The sequence below is a fragment of the Neoarius graeffei genome, chromosome 19, assembly GCF_027579695.1.
Source record: "Neoarius graeffei isolate fNeoGra1 chromosome 19, fNeoGra1.pri, whole genome shotgun sequence".
Taxonomy (NCBI): domain Eukaryota; kingdom Metazoa; phylum Chordata; class Actinopteri; order Siluriformes; family Ariidae; genus Neoarius; species Neoarius graeffei.
The window spans coordinates 4,049,286-4,074,316 of NC_083587.1; the positions used below are offsets into that span (position 1 = coordinate 4,049,286).

Consider the following 25,031-nt stretch of genomic DNA (forward strand, 5'->3'; position numbering starts at 1 on the left):
TCCATATACACACACTGAAGGCTCAATCCCAAATCACTTCCTCCTTCTTATTTATACAAGTGCCCTACACAGCGAGCCCCTGTAGTCTCTCTAGTGCACTCTATATGCCTTATGGAGCGGTTTGGTCTTCAGTGCAACAGATTTCCTCTTCATCAGCGCGGTGGAGCAACAGGACAGGGGGCGTTTCCAGCTGCGCAGCGCTCACTTTCACTTGGCTTGTTAGCCAGAGCAGGCAGCTGCAACACATATTTTGACTTTCTATGTAGCCAGAAGAAGCTATACATGCTCCAAAATAGGATTAAATTATAAATAAATGGCCTTGACAGACTTGTGTTTAAGCGGTGCGTTAAAGCTCTTGCTAGCTACATGGCTAAGTAGCAACAAGCCTGAGTGTAAAGTAACAGAACTTCACTGCTACTAGCAAGCCGTGCTAACTCAGGAGCTAACTCTGGTGTCGGGTCTGTTCCCTGAGCAAATGTTCCAGTCATTTTACACCCAAAGTGGAAATATTTCCGCGGACTAAATGACGAACAGCATCTCCTCCTCGCTTTCCTTTCCTCTCCTCTCAGCGCGCCGGTACGTGAACTCATTCCGGGTGACCGTCAGCCAACCTCTCGCCTCCCTAAACACACACACAAAGCCCACTAGCTCGACCCAGACAACCGTGTCCTGTCAAACACACTCGGCTCTGCCACGTCGGACAAAACGCACACATAAAAAGCTGAGTTTGTTCGTGACCAAACGACACACACTCACAGATAACACGCTGATGCGTAGAGGGGCCTCCAGCAAGCACGCCATCTCTCTCTCCCCCTGAGCGAGAGACGATCCGTCCCGACCTGAACAAATGTCTCACGGTATTATGTCCAACGTCTGTAGCAACCTCTTTCTCCAACCATTCCCAGCGGAACTTGTTTTTCACTATTCTGTCGATTTCTTTAACTCGATTTGCATCTTTACGCTTGATCACGGAGGCTGCCATCTTTCAACTCTGTTTGAAGCGAGCTTACGTACAGCTATCTAACAAGCGCGTTCATTGGTTGTTACAGAGCGATGGGCCAATCACGTACCTCGTTTCATCTCAATGACGGAATTACTGAAAGTCGGAACGATTAGGATATGAATGCGGATATTTGAGTGAAAAATCGGAAAAATTTTTTTTTTCAAATTTTGAGGTGAAAAAAGCGGAATTCCGCGAATTCACGGAAAAATCACATCCCTGAATGCATATGAGAGAGAGAGAGAGAGAGAGAGAGAGAGAAATTTGTCTTAGTGCATGTGTGCGCAATGCATGTGCAAGCCTTTAAAAGAGCAAATGGTGGTTACAATGCAAAAATGTCAGTATATTGACATGGCCAGAAGTAAGGCTTGCCCTACGCTCTGAGGCAATGTTCCCAGCAGCAGAGAACAAACGCTCTGAGGGCGTTGAGATGGCTGGAATACTCAGAAAAGACTTTGCAAGCTTAGCCAGGGTTGGATATCTTGCTGCATTTGCTCTCCACCATGGCAGTGGATCCTCTTTTTTGGAGAGAGGATGTTCACCAAAATATTGTAAGACCTCCCTCTGCACCTCTTGATTTTGCTTCTCATCATCCTCTTCATCACTGCTACTGAAGTCTGATGATGATCCGAGAACATTGAGAGATGATCCCTGGGCTTGAGTAGCTGGGTGGTCTTCTTCTATGTTGGTGGTGGATTCATTTCCCCGCTCATTAGACTGTCTTTCTTGCCTTTGACAGTTAGTGCCATTGTTTGAATTGTGCTTTGGACCTTAAATTATTCTTCAGAAGGCAAGAACTTAAGTTTTCTGAACCGGGGGTCCAAGGCAGCAGCAAGGAGGGCAGTGTTAGGGTACTCAGGTTTAAATACAAACAGGTCTTCCCACCTGTCAGTGATCTGTTCAGCTGCAAGACCCTGAAATTATTAGTTAGCTCTCTGACAGAGAAGATTCCAGTGCTAGAAGTGCGTGTCCAGGCTTTAGAGAAGGTTAGTGCGCGTGAGAACAGTGTAGTTTCTGTAGGGGAAAGTCTGGATGCCCTAGGTGGAGTTAGTAATCCCCCAACTCCGACATTAGAGCCCTTACAGTAGGGTGAATGGGTGACGACTCGGTGGCATAAGCGTAGAGCCAAAGCTACCGCTGAGGCTCGCCCACGGGAGCACCACTCCTCTTCGCGTCACGTGTCAAACAGGTTTGCTCTCCTTAGTGATGCACCCGCTGAGAAACCTAAAATAGCTCTGGTTACAGGGGACTCTATCATATGGCACATGAAATTAGCTCAGCCTTTAGGGGCACCAGCAGCTTTAGTCAGGTGTATACTGGGAGCCAGGGTGCCGGACACAGCAGGTAATCTTAGGGTCCTAGGCAAGCACAGGTTCTTAAAGATAGTTATCCATGCAGGAGCTAATGATATACGCCTTCATCAGTCTGAGGTTACTAAGAGTAACTTTGTAGAGGTGTTTAAATTAGCGAAGGCGATGTCCGATGCTGTAGTATGCTCTGGCCCCATCCCAATGCGGCGTGGCGATGTAGCTTACAGCAGGTTATGGTTGCTGAACTGCTGGCTGTCCAGGTGGTGCTCTGAAAACAGTATGGGCTTTAATAGATAATTAGGCTAATTTTGAGGGCACTGCTGGCCTGTTAGGGCAGGATGGTATCCATCCCACTCGGGAAGGTGCTGCTCTCATTTCCTGCAGCATAGGTCATAGTCTCAGAACAGGCCTAGTTAATTTCTGACAATCCAGAGCCAAGGCCAGGGAGCAGACGAACAGGCTAAACCGACTGTCTGCTACCTGCATAGAGTCGTCACTCAGGGTCCGCTACATCGAGACTGTGTCTGTTCCCCAAGCTCAACAAAAAGGTCAAAATTTTCAGAGAGTTTGCTCCAGTAACCTAATCAATATAAAATTAGATCATACTGACTGTACAGCTGCTGCTAGCACCTTTGATCTAAAGGTGGGGCTATTAAATATTAGATCTTTTGCATCTAAAGCGCTAATGGTTAATGAACTCATTACTGATCAGGAGTTTAATGTACTTTGTTTAACTGAAACATGGATTAAGCCAAATGAATATATAGCATTAAATGAAGCGAGTCCTCCTGGATACAGTTATATACACCAGCCTCATCAAACTGGCAGAGGAGGCGGCGTTGCGGTTATTTATAATGATTATCTAGGTGTAACACAAAAACCTGGTTATAAATTGAATACATTTGAAGTTCTTCATACTAATATAATGTATGTAGCCTTGAAAAATAAGTCTACCCAGTTAATTCCATTGCTTATTATTTACAGGCCCCCGGGGTCATATTCTGAGTTTCTTTCTGAATTTGCAGATTTTATCTCAGATCTGGTTATTTCCTTAGACAAAGCTTTAGTTGTCGGAGATTTTAATATTCACTTCGATAACCCAGAAGACCCTTTGAAAACAGCGTTTGTGTCCATTTTAGATTCAGTAGGGATTAATCAGAATGTCATAGGACCGACCCATAATGGTGGTCACACCCTTGATCTAATACTAACATTCAGGTTAAACGTAGAAAATACAGTCATACTTCCACAGTCTGAAGTTCTCAGATCATTATCTCATCTTATTCAAACTATGTCTGAGTAATAATATATGCACCTCACCACGCTACTGTATTAAACGTACATTCACGTCAACTACTGCACAGAGCTTTATAAATCATCTCCCAGAGTTATCAACTTTGATTGGGTCACTGTCAGCCCCTGCAGAACTTGATCAGGCAACTGAATGCTTAGAGTCAACATTCCGCCATAACTTAGATAATGTAGCTCCTCTAAAAAGTAAAATGGTCAGAGACAAAAAATTAGCACCCTGGTATAATGAGGACACTCGCACTTTAAAACAGACCACTCGAAAACTGGAACGTTTTCCTAGGTCACAACCGGCCGTACATGCTCCTACGGCCAGTCTACCTGCAAAAAACACAAGAAACGCATGGAGGGCGTGCGTGCGACATGCTGATTTTCGAGCCGTAGACTGGCCACAGACCGGCCGCAGATGTTCTTTGTCATGTCAAACAAACTCTACGGGCGCTTACTTTTTTTCAGGTTGCAAGACAAACTTACAGCCAATGTGCGTCTTTCTCCACGAACAAAAAAAAAACAAAAACGCAGCAATTTGGGAAACTCCAAAAATCATATGGCCAAAAAATTGTATGTCCGGTTGTGACCTAGGCTTTAAAAAACCTGACCTTGATCCCTGTCAGCTGTCCAATTATAGGCCAATATCAAACCTCCCCTAGTGGAGATAACTCCAAGAGATAACTTGGAGATAACTCCAAGATCCTTGAAAAAGCTGTGGCACAGCAGTTATGCTCATATTTACATAGGAATACTATCCATGAAATGTATCAGTCAGGATTTAGACCTAATCACAGCACAGAAATAGCTTTGGTTAAAGTAGTAAACGACCTACTGTTGGCATCTGATCAGGGCTGTGTCTCGCTACTTGTGTTGCTTGACCTTAGTGCAGCATTTGATACCATTGATCAGTCCCCCCAGGATTTCACGGGCCTTTTTTGTGATCGTTGCGGGCTAAAATGTCTGATGTTGTGGGGGTTTTTCCAAAAAATTGCGATGAAAGTTGTGGTGTTTTTTAGGTTTTTGTTGCAATTACATTGCAGGAGGAAGTGAAAGTTGCAAGGAATTGTTGCGATTTTCTCTTTTTGGGATTAAAATTGAGTATGTTAAATATTAAGTTATTACTGAAAAACTATTGATTAAAAAAACAAAGACACTGAGAAATGGTCCTATAAACAACTTTACCAATATAAAAGATTACCAGGACTACAAAAATGCAGAAAAATAGGCTTTACTTATCCAAATGCACCTGCTGGTTCAAAAGTTAAAGTGCATAGAACCTCACAGCACAACATGAAGTTACCTTAAAATATAATATAAATGCCTCAGCTTTCATGTAAGAAAAAAAAACTATTAATACTAGTACTGTGTGCAGGCAGTCTCTCCTGAAGGCTAAATTAAACAATAATTATAAACTAATAAAATAAATGGCTCAGGGTTCATAGAAGAAAAAAAAAACAATTTGAACAGAATCTCACAGTATGATGCTGAAGCTGCCTAAACAATGGAAAATAAAATACCATTTTGGCAAAAATGTTGGCATCCATTAATTTCTTGTATTAAGTAAAAAAATAAAGTGCACACAGTCCTTCACTGTAAACATAACACACTTTCAGTAACAGAATTTAAGCCTATATAAACACTGACTCGGACATGCTGCATCTCTTGAACGTATACACGGAAGTAAGCAGTGTTGCCAGATACTGCTGAAGTTTCCGAGCCCAAAATATGTTCAAAACCTGCCAAAATGCACTTGAAACCGCCCAACTGGACAGGAAACCGCCCAATCTGGCAACACTGGAAGTAAGGCGGAAGGTAGTTTGTCGACGTCACCTCAAGACAACGCCAACGACTGGTCAAATTTGCGGTAAAGTTGCGGTGACTGGATATAATTGCAACACTGCCCTGAATTCGCGGGGATTGGTTGAATTTGCGTTGAAGTTGCAAATCGCAACATCGCGAAATCCTGGAGGGTCTGATTGATCATTCCATTCTTCTGGATAGACTAGGAAATGTTGTGGGAGTTAAGGGAATGGCCCTCTCCTGGCTCAGCTCTTATTTAACTGATCGTTATCAGTATGTTGATATAAATGGTGATATTTCTAGACGTACTGAGGTAAAGTTTGGTGTTCCACAAGGTTCTGTCTTGGGTCCACTGCTTTTTTCTCTATACATGTTACCTCTGGGTGATATTATTCGTAAACATGGTATTAGTTTCCACTGTTATGCTGATGACACACAGTTGGATGTTTCTGCAAAACCTGATGAGAGACACCAGCTTTATCAAACTGAGGAATGTGTTAAGGACATTAGACACTGGATGCTTATTAACTTCCTTCTGCTTAACTCTGACAAGACTGAAGTACTTGTACTAGGACCACATACAGCTGATTCCACAGTGACTCTGGATGGCCTTTCTGTTTCTTCACGTGCAGCAGTAAAAGACCTCGGAGTGATTATTGACCCCAGTCTTTCATTCGAAACTCACATTGATAACATTACCCGGACAGCTTTCTTTCATCTCAGAAATATTGTTAAGAAATTTAATGTCACTACATGACACGGAAAAACTAGTTCATGCTTTCGTTACCTCCAGGTTGGATTATTGTAATGCCTTACTGTCTGGATGTTCCAATAAGTGCATAAACAAGCTCCAGCTACTTCAAAATGCAGCAGCAAGAGTCCTTACTAGAACTAGAAAATATGACCACATCACCCCTGTCTTATCCACACTGCATTGGCTCCCAATCAAATTTCGTGTTGATTATAAAATACTACTATTGACCTTTAAAGCACTAAATGGTCTCGCACCACAGTACCTGAGTGAACTTCTGCTCCTCTATGACCCGTCACGCCAACTTAGATCAAAAGGTGCAGGCTATCTGCTGGTACCTCATATGGACCCTTTTCATGTGACGTCATGACAAACGCGGCCACCATTTTGGACGTGTACTACCAGTAGTTTACCACAGCCAGCATTGAGGAACGGCAGCAAAGAAAGTGTTTATTTTCAGCAAGACTTCCATCATGCCACTATATTGTTGTGCACCTGGATGTAGTAACCATCAACAAACAAGGCAAGGTTTATCATTTTATCGGATCCCGACGGAGAAGATGGATAGCGGCCATAAACAGGAAAGATTGGCAGCCCTTGGCATACCAACGCTTGTGTAGTGACCACTTTGTTGGAGGTAAGACGTATAAAATTAGCCAGAAAAGGCATTACATTGCTGTTAACATTCTGTGGCGGCGAGTGTGTAACGAAATAGGCTAAAATAACCCATTGTAACCTCTTTGTTCTTCTGTAGTAGCTATTGTTGACTAGCTAATGTCAACAAGTAGCTGGTATGTTACTGTAGCAATGTTTACGTTCAGTCATTTGGATGACTGTTAAAACCTTTCAGTCTCAAATTTTTCCTTTACTGTATTTACTAGTTTACTGTAATTATGATCCGGCCGAGGTTCCCCTCAAATTAAGCAGCGCGTGCCGGCTTGCTCCCGGACTGCTCCAGCCAAGGTTCCCCTCAAATAAAGCAGCGCGCGCCGGCTTGCTCCCGGAGTGCTCCGGCCGAGGTTCCGGAGCACATTCCGGCCGAGGTTCCCCTCAAATTAAGCAGCGCGCTCCGGCTTGCTCCGGAGCAAGCTGGAGCACGCTCCGTAACCTCGGCCGGAGCACTCCTGGAGCAAGCCGGAGCGCGCTCCGTAACCTCGGCTGGAGCAAGCCGGAGCGCGCTCCGTAACCTCGGCAGGAGCACTCCAGGAGCAAGCCGGAGCGCGCTCCGGAACCTTGGACGTTGGCGTGTATGTGTATGGTGATGGGTTTTTAACGACATAGGTATACAGATCACGTGGGCCGAAGTCAGGTAAAGACGAGGGCTTCGTGTACTTCCGTACGTCAGTGAACAATCCTGGTGGAAGCAGGTAAACGTCGTTCTCTAAGCCTGCTAACCTCAATTTTTGCAAATACCTCTCCCTCTGCTCGCCCTGAAAATGCCCTACGTCGCTGGATAGTGACAGTGTTTTCTGCATCTCGCTCCTTTTTCTTTTATGTTTTTCGTTTGTTGCCTTCCTCGCATTCAAACTGATTCGAGCCGAAGTCCACTACATGTCCAAAATGGCGGTCGCGTTTACGAAGGTCACGTGACTGAAAAGGGTCTATAGTGAAGGCTACATCAGGGGGCAGAGCCTTTTCTTAAAAAGCTCCACAGTTATGGAACAGCCTTCCAAGTAATGTTCGGGAATCAGACACAGTCTCAGTGTTTAAGTCTCGGCTGAAAACATATCTGTTTAGTCAAGCCTTTTGTTAATGGTGTTTATGAGCTAAAGGTGTAGATCTAGAGGGTCCTCAGACATAGTGTGTTTTGGTAAACTGGGATGTATGGATGCTGTCAGTCCCCACTCACTTGCTCACTTGAGTTTGTTGACGGTGTAGTGGCTGCTGCTTTATGTCCCGGGGCTCCCTCATGCCTGTGTTACCTTCTGGCTCTCCCCTTTTAGTTATGCTGTCATAGTTAGTTGCCAGAGTCCCTGCTTGTACTCAGTGCAATATGTATACTGTTCCTACTTATTCAGGTGACGTTGGGCATACCTAACAACCCGTGTTTTCTTCCCCCCCCCAAATCTGTCCCTCTGAGTTACATGGAGTCAACAGGAAATCTTTTGGTGGAGCCTGCAGGGAATCGGCCATCAGACATTCTGTCGCATGTCCCAGACCCGGTGAAATGTAACTGAATTGTCTTGGCCAGCCCTAAGGGTCCCATATGCATCCCATCACTGCTAAGGAGTGCGCTCCCATCACCCAAATCAAGCATCCAGCCAGAGCAGGTCATGATATTTTTTAACCATATTAACATGCCATTGTTGTATATTATGCCTGATGTCAAGACTCTCGTCTCTGCGAGCCTACCACACAGACTTAATACTTGTGTCATTTTTAGGGCATACCTAACAACCTATGTTTTCTCTCCCTCCCCCCATCTGTCCCTCTGAGTTACATGTTGGTCCTGAGATTGAGATGCTGATCTCTTCTGCCCCCCAGACCTGCTTGATCCATCCTGGTGCCCTGTGTCTGGTTGGAGTTTTATCGCATCGCTCCTGTGGAGGACAGCCCCATGAGGACAGCTGAAAGTTCCACCTGGAGGACGCTCTGGACTCTTACAGTAATGCTTTTATGGCTGAGCACTACAGTTGACTTGCTAACTTTAGGACTGCAGTTGTCATGAACAGTTTTGCACTCAAGTTTCCATCAATGAAGAGTTACAACAACAACGAGACTGTCTTCATGTTAAAACTGTTAATGTTATAGTCATGCTGTCTGTTGTTGCCCAAATGAGGTTGGGTTCCTTTTTGAGTCTGGTTCCTCTCGAGGTTTCTTCCTCATGTCGTTTGAGGGAGTTTTTCCTTGCCACCGTCGCCACAGTCTTGCTCATTGGGGATAGATTAGGGACAAAATTAGCTCATGTTTTAAGTCACTCAAATTCTGTAAAGCTGCTTTGCGACAATGCTTATTGTTAAAAGCGCTATACAAATAAACTTGACTTGAAATGCCCTCACTGGTGCAGTTTCAAAAGCTGAACTCAGGGTGGATTTCTTGAGGGTCTGTACCAGCTGAGGAAGCGCAGACAGGGTCACATATTGTTCCCCACTCAGGAACACTGTAGCCCCCTCAAAAGGTTCAAGAATCTGAGTCAATTCTTCAGTCAAGATCCACTGCTCTGGCTTCAGATCCAAATAGTGATGCTTTCCCTGTGGGTTGACTGCAGGATCGGAAAGAGCTGCAGCCACTGGCCATCTCTGTTCAAGGAGCCTGGATAGCATATGAAGTATACTGTTCCACCGAGTACTGACATCCTGTACCAACATGTGCTGTTGCACTCCCATTTGCTGCTGCTTTTCTTTAAGTTTTGTGCAGGCCAGTTCACTCTTTTTAAAGTGCTCCACCAGGCATCTCGCAGAGGCCACACAACTTGAGATGGTTTTGTTATTTTTCAGTGTATTCTGCACAACCAAATTCAGTGTGTGCCCTGCACATCTAACAGAGGCCCATCCGTGTCTCTCTTTCAGAATTCTAGCAGCTGCCACTACATTGGCCCCATTGTCATGGACAACTGCCTTCACCTTTTCAAAAGGAATGCCAAATTTGGTAGCAGCCTCCTCCAGCCAATCTGCAATGTTTGTGGCTGTATGCCTCTCCTCTAGAGGCATTGTAGTAAGGGAGAGGGACTTCATTTCCCAATCATCTCCCAAAAAAATGACATGTGACCCCCAGATAAGCCTCTGTGGCCACACTCGTCCAAATGTCTGTTGTCAGTGCAACACAGTCTGTCTCCTGAAGAACACTTTAATGTATGTTATTTCTGAGTACTTTTGCTCCATCATATTTGTGAAATATGTTCTTGAGGGAATGGTGTATTTGGGATTGAAAGCTTTGATCATATTCTTAAATCCTGTGTCCTCCACCATGGACAGTGGGTGCATGTCTGTGATGAGCATATTTAAAATGCTGTTGGTAAAAACTGCAGCTTCTTCCACAGTGCATGAGGGGCCTGAACGAACGAAGCTGTCCATGCGCTGTTGTGATGTACTGTGGGGGGAAATAAAAAAAACATTGATTTGTACAACAAATGCTATAAACTCGCCCAAAAGTAAATCTATATGCTAATGAATGTAGATTTGTCCATCTGTAGCATTTATTATTACTACTTTATGTATGGGGAAGGCGTGTTTTGAGATGTAACCTCTGTGCGTGTGTACACGCGCAGGAGAGAGAGATGAAGAGGGATGAATTACAAGTGAGATTTTGGGGCATTTGCTCTCTTGTTACTTATCATGCCTCATCACTATCGACTCATAACACAGGCCACAAATAATTACAAATACTGTACTAATGTTCTAACAAGCGAGTGTTCATATCAGTTAGCAATCGTAAAAATACATTACCTTGTAGAGGCTCCCAGTCCGCTTGGAGAAGTGCAGTTCATGTGAGGATGCTTTCGGTTCAGGTGCTGCAGCAGTGACGAAGTACTATTATGGTAGGCCAGGTCTGTTTTACAGTGTATACACTGCACTATGTTGTACGCCTTATGAAGCGTAAAATGGTCCCACACTTTAGAAATTTTCTGCCTTTTACGCACACCGGTATCTTCATTTTCTGCCACTGCCAGAGAGCAAATTAAATCGTGCTGCCTTAAAACTTTGAAATGCGCGTCAATTATTACAGTCTGTGTGAAACAATGATACCGGAGCTGTGCAGTCGTCTACAAAGCGGGAGTAATACGATAGCAGAGACATTTAAAATAGATGGACTTTGGTGACATGAATTAAACGAAGCCTCAAGGCAAAGAATTTGCCTCGAACATTTTTTGTAATCGAATTATTTGAGTTACTCGAATAATCATTTCAGCCCTAGTGTCAATTCTATCTTTTTTAACTAGGTGGCACTATGGAGTTAATGAAACCCACCTACACGAATTTTCAATAATCACCTCAAATTGTATCACAGGACAAACGTGCAAAATTCCATGAGTTTTTGGCCATTGTAAGCCCCTCAGAACAGCGCCGGAACATTTCAAAATCCCTCATTCTATCCAGCATGGCTGACTTCCTGTTGGGCGGAGTCATATACAACCAAGTGAAATTTGTCCTTTACCACAAGAGTATCGATCACACCAAATCTCCTGCCGATCTGAGCAACTTCATCTCAACCATAGCTTGAGCTTTGGGGCCACGCCCAGTCCCTTGCTCAGTGTAACTTTGTGATCTTATGCACATTTGATCAGTGTGCCAAAATTCATGAGTTTAAGCATTGCAAGTGCCTCAAAAACAAGTTTTCCTGCAGAGAAAAAAAATAATTAGAAGAAAAAACATGCCGAAAACAATAGGGCTTTGCACCTACAGTGCACCTCAGTGCTCAGGCCCTAAAAACAGCACAAAAATTAACCATTTTGAAGACAGGTTAAGCCTTACTTACACAAAAGACGGTGCCTGGCTGACCCCCAGGTGAAATTATCATGGGATGCGTGACGCCATGCGCAAGAGGTCTATTTGTCCATCTCTTAATTGACCTGAACTGTCTGCCCAACGGCATCAGTTCAAAGAGAGAATATCTGGGGTGGGACGGATCTTTTAATATACCCTGGGTTCTTTTGAGGCAGCAGGAACTGTAAAGCTCTTTCAGGCAGGGGACAGGGCATCCGATGATTATCTGGGCGGTGGTGACGACCTTCTGGAGCACTTTCCTCTCTGCTGCTATGCAGCTAGCAAACCACACACTGATGCAGTATGTAAGTATGCTCTCTGTGGAGCAATGGTAGAAGGACACAAGCAGTTTTTGAGTGAGGTGGTTCTTCCTGAGGATCCTCAGGAAGTCTCTGCTGTGCCTTATTTATCACTTGTGTGGTATTGGTGCTCCAGGTCAGGTCCTCCTCCATGTGCACCCCCAGGAACCGGAAGTCCAAGATCCTCTCTACGCATTCCCCACTGATAAGAATAGGCTGAATGTCCGTTTTCTTTTTCCTGAAGTCTATGAGCAGCTCCTTGGCTTTGGTAGTGTTGAGGACCAGGTTGTTGTCTCTGCACCACCCAGACAGCTGGTCCACCTCATCCTGATAAGCAGACTCCTTCCCCCCAGAGATGAGCCCCACTATGGTAGTATCATCCGCAAATTTGACGTCATTACTGGAGTGAGCGGGATGCAGTCGTAAGTGAAGAGGGTGAAGAGTAGGGGGCTCAGCACACAGCCCTGTGGGAAGCCAGTGCTAAGGCTGAGATGTGGGGGGGCCTACTCTCACCCTTTGGGAACAATCAGACAGGAAGTCCTTTATCCAAAGGCAGATGGATTGAGACAGTCCCAGGTCTGTCAGCTTGGACACCAGTCTGTGAGGGAGAATGGTGTTGAATGCTGAGGTAAAGTTCACAAAGAGCAGCCCAACATAGCTCTCCTGTTGTTCAAGGTGAGTAAGGGCAGTGTGGAAAGTTGTGGGACCCGTTAGCTCTGCAAGCATACTGGTGTCTGTCTAACATGGGTGGGAAGCTTGCGATGATGAGTCCGGACCAGTTTCTCAAAGCACTTCATGATGACAGCAGTAAGTGCCACTGGACAGTGGTCATTCAAGCTGCTGCTGATGGTCTGCTTTTGGCAGTGGAACTATCGAGAGGACTTCAGGCAGGGAGGGATGGTGGACTGGGATAGGGACTGGTTGACTTCTCGTGATATCCTGTGGTCTGTACATAACATGGTTCAAGGAAATGTTTTATTTTGCTCCAAGATGCATGTCCATCAGAAATACTGGCCAGAGGTGATCAATTACTGCAGGAGTCTTGGTCAAGGTGGCCCATTGCTATTTAGCCCCTAATACTCTCTAAGCTTAAATATTAACAGTCCCATGAGCCTTTGCACTCTGGCAAGGCTCAGTGGAACTGGCAACATCTAGGGTGACTGCCTTTTCTGGTCACGACAACAATAATCCTCCTCCCTGGACCTAAAATTATTTTCAAAATCAAACTGAGAATGGGATTAAAGGCCATTTAGTTTTAAAAAATGTAAAATTTCTAAATAAGTGATTACAACGGGTGGTGTAGTGATTAGTGCTGTTGCCTCACAGCAAGAAGATCCGGGTTCGAGCCCCGTGGCCAGTGAGGACCTTTCTGTGTGGAGTTTGCATGTTCTCCCCGTGTCCGCGTGGGTTTCCTCCGGTTTCCCCCCACAGTCCAAAGACATACAGGTTAGGTTAACTGGTGACTCTAAATTGACCATAGGTGTGAATGTGAGTGTGAATGGTTGTCTGTGTCTATGTGTCAGCCCTGTGATGACCTGGCGACTTGTCCAGGGTGTACCCCGCCTTTCGCCCGTAGTCAGCTGGGATAGGCTCCAGCTTGCCTGCGACCCTGTAGAACAGGATAAAGTGGCTAGAGATAATGAGATGAGATGAAGTGATTACAATCCTTTTTAATTAAAAAGCAGAGTCATTGTTGTATTTAAAAATATATATTATTTCATGAGCCTGTCTAAAAACGCATGGGGTTGCTCAAAATTCCACAGCACACTTTGTCTCATAGCACACCAGGTATATACCATACAGTGGTGCTTGAATGTTTGTGAACCCTTTAGAATTTTCTATATTTCTGCATAAATATGACCTAAAATATCATCAGATTTTCACACAAGTCCTAAAAGTGGATAAAGAAAACCCAGTTAAACAAACGAGAGAAAAATATTATACTTGGTCATTTATTTATTGAGGAAAATGATCCAATATTACATATTTGTGAGTGGCAAAAGTATGTGAACCTTTGCTTTCAGTATCTGGTGTGACCCCCCTGTGCAGCAATAACTGCAACTAAATGTTTTCGGTAACTGCTGATCAGTCCTGCACACTGGCTTGGAGGAATTTTAGCCCATTCCTCCGTACAGAACAGCTTCAACTCTGGGATGTTGGTGGGTTTCCCCACATGAACTGCTCACTTCAGGTTCTTCCCATAACATTTCGATTGGATTAAAGTCAGGACATTGACTTGGCCATTCCAAAACATGAACTTTATTCTTCTTTAACCATTCTTTGGTAGAACGACTTGTGTGCTTAGGGTCATTGTCTTGCTGCATGACCCACCCTTCTCTTGAGATTCAATTCATGGACAGATGTCCTGACATTTTCCTTTAGAATTCGCAGGTATAATTCAGAATTCATCGTTCCATCAATGATGGCAAGCCATCCTGGCCCAGATGCAGCAAAACAGGCCCAAACCATGATACTACCACCATCATGTTTCACAGATGGGATAAGGTTCTTGTGCTGGAATGCAGCGTTTTCCTTTCTCCAAACATAATGCTTCTGATTTAAACCAAAAAGTTCTATTTAAGCCCATGTTTACATTAGACCGTATCAGCGGATCATCAGATTAACGTTTTTAAAACGATTAGTGTGCACACAGCAACGCCAATACACGATTTGCGTGCACACAGCAACACCAATACATGGATACGCTCGGCTCCGCAGGCATCCTGCGCTCCAAATCACTCTGCCCTGAACAGCGAGTGCCCTCTGGAGGGTGCGCACTCCAGCCTTGCGCAGCTCACAGAGCACGCGAGTGAAGTGCACAAGCTGTGATTCGGGACTGAGCCGCTGTGTGTGTGATCCCAGCGCATATCACTTACCACTTGCAAGTGGAAGGATGGCAAGCCTAAAGACAATCATAACTACACAATGTGCAGTATTTGCATCAGTATTTGCAGTATTTTCATACTTTTATACTCTTTAATGAAAGGTGATACAAGGCGGAAGTCCGCGCCGTTTTTCAGCAGTCGCGTCACATGACCAACGCCAGCGAATCAGGAAGGTGGATGTCACAGTGACGTTGTCCAATGACGATGCCAGCTAGAGCTCAGCACAGCGTATCCGCGTATCTCAATGTTTACACAGCACCGGAGCTGACACGATCTGGATTGAATACGTGGACCCTGGCGGATTCCCGTTTCCCGGCGTTTCCAGGCGGTTTAATGTAAATGGACAGTGCATCCGCGAAGAAAACGAGACAGATACGGTGTAATGTAAACTTGGCCTTAGTCTCATCCTTCCACAAAACATTTTCCTGATAGCCTTCTGGCTTGTCCATGTGATCTTTAGCAAACTGCAGATGAGCAGCAATGTTCTTTTTGGACAGCAGTGGCTTTCTCCTTGCAACCCTGCCATGCACACCATTGTTGTTCAAGTGTTCTCCTGATGGTAGACTCATGAACATTAACATTGGCTAATGTGAGAGAGGCCTTTGGTTGCTTAGAAGTTACCCTGGGGTCCTTTGTGACCTCGCCGACTATTACACGCTTTGCTCTTGGAGTGATCTTTGTTGGCCGACCACTCCTGGGGAGGGTAACAATGGTCTTGAATTTCCTCAATTTGTACACAGGGATTAAAGCAAAAAAAAAAAATCCTGAGCCTGAACTTTTTAGACTCATGCAAGCGACTCTATTCACCATATGGCCGGTCGGTTGGAAGAGTTGGCACACAATATAGGCATATATGTTTTATGTGGTTGCAGGGGTCGTAATATGCGACATGAACACATTCACAGGGTCAAAAAGATTGCATGAATAATTGCAGACTAAGTTTGACTTTTGAAAATGCAATACCAAAAACGGCCAGTAGATGGCAAAAGTGCACCTCACCAAAATATGCTACATGTAGCATTTAGGATTTCTTTTGATATCAAGTTTTGCTGCTAAGCTTTGTCCTTAACAGGTTACAAATTGACCTACAATCACAAGGTGAACTGTTACAAGGGTATGTGAAATTCAGTCTAGCATTGGAAAAATAAAATCTTTGTAACCATTTAATTTAGGGTACATTAAAAGGACAGTTGTTTACTTTTTAAACAGTTTTAATAATTCAAATAATTCAACAATTTCAAAATTTCAATAACTTTTAACTTTGTTCATCAGAAATAATGGCAAATTAAATACACAGATATTAATAGAAAATAGAAAGTCAAGTGTATAAATAACATAAAAAACATCAACTTCTACATGAAGTGAAGTTTGGTGGAAATTTGCCGTTTGAACTCAGGTGTTATCCCATGAGGGTTAAAATAGCTGGCGAGCTGATTTGAAAGGGACATTTTACTTAATGCAATTTTGTCTTCCGCTATTTTTTTTTTTACACAGATTGACCAGGGGTTGCGCGAGCGTGAAGGAGAGGTCGTGTTCTGTGAGAAATGTGCACAGCCGTATTTTCAAGTCACACACACGGTCAGTTATGGATGCGGGTACATCAGATGTTGTTGTTGCTCCTGGTAAGCACGTCATGTGTGGGACAGCACGAACAGCTGCTCTGTGAGCAGGGTCTGACTCGTGTCTAGGAAGAACCTTTTTGCCGCTGGATGCATATATGACCTTCTTGGAGCACAGCATGCAGAAGCAAGCGCCTGGCTCCCTCAACTTCCTACACCAACTGCTAAATGGCTTGCCATCTCATCCAATCTCCTCCAGCCATGCCCAGCGCCATTTATTCTTCAGACCTTTATCTATGGCGAGGGTATTTCCCCGGCTTCATATACTGCATCGTCCCCATTCCATGAAATGCCGCTCTCTCTACTCTGAAGTTGCTCGAGGCACGTTGTGTTAAGACCCGCCCCGTTTTACTTCTGATTGGCTAATACTGTTAGTTTCAGAACCGGAGAGTTGCGCTTCTTTCCCATCATTGGCAGAGAATGAACACACTCGAAAGCCATGGGGTTATCGAATGTTTTTTTCCTCCTAATAATATATATATATATATATATATATATATATATATATATATATTGCCCGCAGTCAAGCGCTGCATGCCGGAAATCCAGCAGGGGGCCGGAATACTTTAATCCCTGTGTACATAATCTGTCTCACTGTGGATTGGTGGAGTCCAAACTCTTTAGGAGATGGTTTTGTAAACTTTTCCAGCCTGATGAGCATCAACAGTGCTTTTTCTGAGGTCCTCAGAAATCTCCTTTGTTCGTGCCATGATACACTTCCACAAACGTGTTGTGAAGATCAGACTTTGATAGATCCCTGTTCTTTAAATAAAACAGGGTGCCCACTCACACCTGATTGTCATCCCATTGATTGTAAACACCTGACTCTAATTTCACCTTCAAATGAACTGCTAATCCTAGAGATTCACACACTTTTCCTACTCACAGATATGTCTCATCTCATTATCTCTAGCTGCTTTATCCTGTTCTACAGGGTCGCAGGCAAGCTGGAGCCTATCCTAGCTGACTATGGGCGAAAGGCAGGGTACACCCTGGACAAGTCGCCAGATCATCACAGGGCTGACACATGCCCCTTTTCCACCAAAGCAGTTCCAGGGCTGGTTCGGGGCCAGTGCTTAGTTTGGAACCGGGTTTTCTGTTTCCACTGACAAAGAACTGGCTCTGGGCCAGAAAAACCGGTTCCAGGCTAGCACCAACTCTCTGCTGGGCCAGAGGAAAGAACCGCTCACGTCAGCGGGGGGCAGAGTTGTTAAGACCAACAACAATAACAAGACCACGAAAGATCGCCATTTTCAAGCGACGAGAAGCAGCAGCTGTACAAACGCGAAGTCATCCATTATTATTATTATTGTTGTTGTTGCTGCTGCTGCTGCTTCTTCCGTGTTGTTTTTGCTTCGATATTCGCGCCAAGGTTTATGCAAACGTAGCGACGTAACTGACGTATACAGCGACGTAATGACGTGGCTTCCCTTAGCACCGCGAGCTATGGAAAAGCAAACTGGTTCTCAGCTGGCTCGCAAGTTGAACGAGTTGTGAACCAGCACTGGCCCCGAACCAGCCCTGGAACTGATTTGGTGGAAAAGGGGTAACAGACACAGAACCATTCACACTCACATTCACACTTACGGTCAATTTAGAGTCGCCAATTAACCAAACCTGCATGCCTTTGGACTGTGGGGGAAACCGGAGCACCCGGAGGAAACCCACGCTCACAGATATGTAATATTGGATCATTTTCCTCAATAAATAAATGACCAAGTATAATATTTTTGTCTCATTTGTTTAACTGGGTTCTCTTTATCTACTTTTTGGATGTGTGTGAAAATCTGATGTTTTAGGTCATAATTATGGAGAAATATAGAAAATTCTAAAGGGTTCACAAACTTTCAAGGACCACTGTACATATCCAAATCAACTCTCACCAAACCGATGTTGAAATTATACGAGTGCAAGTCAAAAATTCTAAGACAAATGAAAAAAATCTTTATTTATGAAAATAACAAAGCTATTTCTCTACATATCCTCCATTTAAGTCTAAACACTTCTGCAAGCGATGTTTTCATTGGAGAATTCCTTCTTTGTAGTCCTTTTTTTTGAATTCCTTTTGAAATTATAACGTCTGTCTTAGAACTTTTTGACTTTTGTTTGCACTTGTGAATTCATGGAAATGAAACCGATTGCCTAAAAAGTCATACCAATTGCATACCCCAGCATCAAACCAACTCTCATAGTGGCAAATTGTGTGGCATCGAAAATCATCAGATCACTGGTGTGGTAAGAAGTTTTATATTAACTTTAGCATTAATTATAGCTAACAATATATGTTCAAATCCTGTAGTGTCATGCTTCTCTGTTTAGCCTTGACATTTAGAAAAGAAACAAGCTGCACGTGTGAATGAATAAGTTCTTTGTTTTTGCGCGCGTGTGAGAAGCTGCTACCGGGTTGTCGTGGATGCGGCAGAGTCAAGGAAAACTTGGGACAGTTTTTCTCAGCTGCAGTTGGGAAAACAGACTATTACAAAATGTTAATGGAAGCTATGATTATGACTAATATCTTGTGTAAGACAGGAAGCTGAACATGCCTAGAAGTAGATATGGGAGGACCTATGTTAGTGACTACCTGGGCTTGTGATTTTATGGGACTTTCATTAAATTATACAATAAATAAATACATTTGCTTGAGCATTATTCAGGTGTTACTCGTATTTCTATTATTAACAGGTGAATTTCCACCACACTGGCTAAAAGAATCGATGTAGGATCACATTGTGATCAAACTTGTGATTTACACCACTCGTCCACATATCAGTGACAATAAGAAATTGATATTAATTGGAGCTACTTTCATCTAGTCATCACATTTTGTTTCTTAAAAATATACTATCTTCATAATAAATTTATGACAAACTCACAACCGAGGAGTCTCCACTGTTCTTGGCTTCCTCTCTGTTTACCAGCTCTCCCTGGCAGGGGCCGAAGTGTGCACCTACTGGAACAGTCTCCCCCTTATTAAACACTCCCAGGCCTGCATCAGGAATACTGGACTTCTGGATTTCTAGCCCAGGAGGAAGTGTTTGTCTGGCTCGGTCAGGGACTCCCATGGGAACAGATGTATCTGGGATGAAGAGGGGTGGTCCATGAACCTCACATTTGTTGAGGAAGAAGGATTTGCAAAATTCGCAGTCTGGGAGTAGAGAAAACACAACAGGAAGAAATGAGGCCCAAATGTGTGTATGTATCTAAGACCACACACACAGTACATTAGTCCTGTATAAAAATTATCCAAAGAAAGCTTGCCAGTAAGGGTCACTGAGCATCTGGTTGAGACTAGAGATGTCCGTCAGGACTGAGATCTCACAGGAGTACACACAAGGTACACAAGTACGAATTGTTTTTACTTCCTTGTGGGCATAAACAAGTGGTCAGAAGCTTGCAGAGCAAAATAAAACAATGTTCATTAGCATGACTGTGGCACTATGTGATGTATTTACAGCATTCTTAGGACCTGCCTGGTCAGGGTCATGGTTGTTTTCAAAGAACTTGCTTATCTTTTGGGAAACAGAATATCCCAAATCTGTTATGAAAATCACATGCAGGTACAAACAAAAATAACTGTCCACACAGTAAGTAAGTAAATAAATAAAATAGTCCAACGCACATCTCTGAGCTTGCTGACAATTCTGGTATTTCTAGGCCTAGGCATTTTCCAATGCCATACATCTAGAATTCATATTTAATTTAAAAAAAAAATGAAAAAAAATTCACACCTAGTGGCAATTTAAGCATAACCAATTTGCTGAAGGAGAAACCAGTGGGGGCGGCATGGTGGTGTAGTGGTTAGCGCTGTCGCCTCACAGCAAGAAGGTCTGAGTTCGAGCCCCATGGCCGGCAAGGGCCTTTCTGTGCGGAGTTTGCATGTTCTCCCCGTGTCCGCGTGGGTTTCCTCTGGGTGCTCCCGTTTCCCCCACAGTCCAAAGACATGCAGGTTAGGTTAACTGGTGACTCTAAATTGACCGTAGGTGTGAATGTGAGTTTGAATGGTTGTCTGTGTCTATGTGTCAGCCCTGTGATGACCTGGCGACATGTCCAGGGTGGTGTACCCCGCCTTTCGCCCGTAGTCAGCTGGGATAGGCTCCAGCTTGCCTGTGACCCTGTAGAACAGGATAAAGCGGCTAGAGATAATGAGATGAGATGAGAAACGAGTGGACCCAGAGGAAGGAAGTGTAGGGTTTCTACACTGACGGGGGAGAACTTGCAAAACTTTATACAGACAGCAACCCAAGCTTAGAATCGAATCCAGGACCCTGGAGGTGCACCACTGTGATGCCCCTAAACCTGTATACAGATATTTGGACTCCTGTCCATCACACCCATCTGTGCTGATTGAGCATCCCATTCCAGGGGCATACTCTCTGTCCCCTATTAATCACAGCCGACTGGGGTCTTCTGTGAGCTCATGCATGTGGGAAAGAGAGCACATAGCACTGTCCTCCGGGTGTGTTTTGCTATCCTGTGACGCAGCATGAGCTGCATTTGGAAAAGAGGAGGTTGATGGCTTTACATGTCTTGGAGGAAGCATGTGTTAGCCTTCGCTCACATGGTTAGAGAGACCTGGCTGGTGGATGGATACTAGCAGGTGACCACAACAGGGAGAAAATGGGTGGAAAAAAAAAACCTATAGTCTTCTAATGTGAAGACGTTAAGACACGTTTATTTAGCATTTATGGAAGGGGACCCAGGTATCAGTCAGTAAGTTTCCCAAGATGGAGGCGTCTTCAGGACAGAGGAGTTTGTGCTTTCTGGTTTCTCAGTCACACAACATCCCACATTTTTTTTTGTCTTAGAATATTCTCAGCTGGAGAGAATGACATTCTATGTAAACAGAAACAAATAAAACATGCAATGTATCATTCATTCATAAATTAAAAATTGTAATTGTAAGCAAATCACTGTGGTATGAGGGGAATAATACACTTTGGGCCTTGCTGTCATATGAAAATAAACAAGATGAGAGTCATCTATATCCCCCACCCGACAGTGGTGCTTGAAAGTTTATGAACCGTTTAGAATTTTCTATATTTCTGCACAAATATGGCCTAAAACATCATCAGATTTTCACACAAGTCCTAAAAGTGGATAAAGAGAACCCAGGTAAACAAATGAGACAAAAATATTATACTTGGTCATTTATTTATTGAGGAAAATGATCCAATATTACATATCTGTGAGTGGCAAAAGTATGTGAACCTTTGCTTTCAGTATCTGGTGTGACCCCCTTGTGCAGCAATAACTGCAACTAAACATTTCCGGTAACTGTTGATCAGTCCTGCACACTGGCTTGGAGGAATTTTAGCCAATTCCTCTGTACAGAACAGCTTCAACTCTGGGATGTTGGTGGGTTTCCTCACATAAACTGCTCGCTTCAGGTCCTTCCACAACATTTTGGTTGGATTAAGGTCAGGACATTGACTTGGCCATTCCAAAACATTTACTTTATTCTTATTTAACCATTCTTTGGTGGAACGACTTGTGTGCTTAGGGTCGTTGTCTTGCTGCATGCCCCACCGTCTCTTGAGATTCAATTGATGGACAGATGTCCTGACATTTTCCTTTATAATTCGCTGGTATAATTCAGAATTCATTGTTCCATCAAATGATGGCAAGCCATTCTGGCCCAGATGCAGCAAAACAGCCCAAACCATGATACTACCACCACCATGTTTCACAGATGGGATAAGGTTCTTGTGCTGGAATGCAGTGTTTTCCTTTCTCCAAACATAATGCTGATTTAAACCAAAAAGTTCTATTTTAGTCTCATCCTTCCACAAAACATTTTGCTAATAGCCTTCTGGCTTGTCCATGTGATCCTTAGCAAACTGCAGATGAGCAGCAATGTTCTTTTTGGAGAGCAGTGGCTTTCTCCTTGCAACCCTGCCATGCACACCATTGTTGTTCAGTGTTCTCCTGATGGTGGACTCATGAACATTAACATTAGCCAATGGCCTTCAGTTGCTTAGAAGTTACCCTGGGGTCCTTTGTGACCTCGTCAACTATTACACACCTTGCTCTTGGAGTGATCTTTGTTGGTCGACCACTCTTGGGGAGGGTAACAATGGTCTTGAATATCCTCCATTTGTACATAATCTATCTGACTGTGGATTGGAGGAGTCCAAACTCTTTAGAGATGGTTTTGTAACTTTTTCCAGCATCAACAACGCTTTTTCTGAGGACCTCAGAAATCTCCTTTGTTCGTTCCGTGATACACTTCCATGTGTTGTGAAAATCAGAATTTGATAGATCCTTGTTCTTTAAATAAAACAGGGTGCCCACTCACACCTGATTGTCATCCCATTGATTGAAAACACCTGACTCTAATTTCACCTTCAAATTAACTGCTAATCCTAGAAGTTCACATACTTTTGCCACTCACAGATATGTATTATTGGATCATTTTCCTCAATAAATAAATGGCCAAGTATAATATTTTTGTCTCATTTGTTTAACTGGGTTCTCTTTATTTTTTGGACTTGTGTGAAAATCTGATGTTTTAGGTCATATTTATGCAGAAATAGAGAAAATTCTAAAGGGTTCACAAACTTTCAAGCACCACTGTATATACCAACTACATACCAAGTTTCAAGATATTATGCATCACATTTTTCAAGTTCTGCTGCAGGAAACAAATCCTGCCTCTTTACACTGACCTCAGCAGCCCATGGCATAAGCCTACCGGACCTTTGATCCAGGTGAGCTAAAAATTAAAATTTCTCACATTTTTTAGTATCAAAAGGCACTATCTAATACTTAATAAAACATTACTTAAATCAACACATATATCAACTTTTAAGATCATACCACTCATAGTTTTCAAGTTCTGCTCCGGAAACAAAACCTACCCCAAGACTAACTTGAGAGACTAAATCTAAAAATTTCTTCCATGGTAACATGAAAAATTAAAATGTCTTAAGCTGAAAAGGCACATCTACATCATCTTGTTAACATGTATACCAAGTTTCAAATCTGCATCATGAATAGTTTTGGATACATGCTCCAGAAACAAACATTGCTCTTCGAAACTAAGTCAAAATCTATTTTTTTTATGTAAAAATCTGAAAAATACTTTTTTTTCAAAAATCCAAAATAGCAAAAGGGACCACCTCACATGTTACTTGATATGTATACAAAGTTTCATAAAGATTTTCAGTAGTTTTAAAAAGATATAGCCTGGAAACGAAAACGTGACCGGACGGACGGAACCCATTTCTATATCTCCCGGCATAGATTTTTATCTAACAGCATGACCCATCATGTGTTACTCCACACTTTTTTATTCAGGTTAACATCAACTTGTAAATGACTAATGTATTTTAAATAAGTAAATAAATAAAATCCTTGCTATCATATTAAAATGTGAATTGTTTATAGTGTATCAATAAAAATATCAATTTGTCACAATGTGTTGATTAAATAATCCGAGACTGAGGCTACATCCCAAATGTACTGTATTGCACTTTTAGTGCACCAGATAGCATGTAGGGTAAAGAATAAACAAACAGTGAGTGTTACTCAGCACCAGAGTGGCCTGATGTCTTACAGAGGTAGTCTTTATTGTCAGGATCTTCCACTTTAACAGAGAGACCTTCAGGTGGGTTGTCGAGGTCATCTCTATGGTTGTAGATTTTCAGCTCCAGTGTCTCCTCTTTCTTCACACGGACCTCTGACGTCCCTCCAGCCGTGGATGTCTTGGTTTTCATGTCCTCACACAGCTAAAGATCAAACAACAAATCTGTTAGGGGGCAATTCCATGTAAATGTCAACCTCACCATGCAAAAATAAAGCAATATGTAATACATCAAAACCACTCCCAGAGATATCACCTAGGCCTGTATTTTACAGATGTGAATAAGTTGAACCAATTTGTCACAAGAATTGTTCCCTTCGCCTTATGTCAGTCTTTCTTTCTTATAATGTAAAACCCAAGCTAACATCAACTTTGATCATGTACAATTCTATATTATTGCCACAAGCCACAGAAATGTATGCTAAAATCCACAAGACAGCAAAACAATAGCCATCCTAAATATTATTTAAGAACTTTGATAGTTTTAGCTGATATTTAGAGAGTTTTTCAAAGGGTTATGGTGGTTAAATTGCTGATTTTCTAAACATATGCCATGTCTATTTCAGACGCGTCACATCCATAACGGAATTTCATCACATCCATAACGCTGACTTTTCCTTCCGAAACTCTGCATGAAATACAAAATATTTTAAACGAAGATTTTTTAATATTCACCTTGGACCCCTCTATCAAATGGATATCTCCATTTCGACATTAGGTTTACAATTTCACAGAGTTTGATAAAAATGTACAGTCACCCAAGAAAAGTGATACTTTTTCTGTCACATCCATAATGCATCTTTTATTGGCATTTTCTGGCATGCCCTAGATGTACTATGGGAATTGTTCTTGTTCTATCACTTCTCCAGTATGGTACAGCCTTAAAATATGCAACACCTGTTTAAATACTGGGGGACAATAAAACATGCACTGGGTCATTTGTTGCCATTTTGAGTTCAAGTGTCACGTCCATAACGCTGGAATTGCTCTAGGGTGGGACAGTATCCATCCCACTTGGGAAGGTGCTGGTCTCATTTCTCGCAGCATCGCTCATAGAAAAGGC

The 25,031-nt window shown here is 43.1% G+C and overlaps 1 protein-coding gene and 2 pseudogenes across 1 annotated transcript in view; 1 reads left to right on the forward strand and 2 right to left on the reverse strand.

Moving 5' to 3' along the window:
• Positions 1-25,031, forward strand: part of LOC132867726 (histone H2AX-like) — a 1,044,434-nt pseudogene that overhangs the window by 491,604 nt on the left and 527,799 nt on the right.
• LOC132867717 (uncharacterized) overlaps positions 1-25,031 on the reverse strand; it is a 1,045,807-nt pseudogene that overhangs the window by 488,455 nt on the left and 532,321 nt on the right.
• Positions 1-25,031, reverse strand: part of LOC132867700 (zinc finger protein 883-like) — a 201,960-nt gene that overhangs the window by 34,772 nt on the left and 142,157 nt on the right. The window contains exons 2-3 of the mRNA XM_060900708.1: positions 23,942-24,113; positions 19,260-19,531 (exon numbers count right to left, since the gene is read on the reverse strand). Coding sequence (XP_060756691.1) covers positions 19,260-19,531; positions 23,942-24,101 — 432 coding nt within the window. The 5' untranslated portion in view covers positions 24,102-24,113. The remainder of the gene's footprint in view (positions 1-19,259; positions 19,532-23,941; positions 24,114-25,031) is intronic.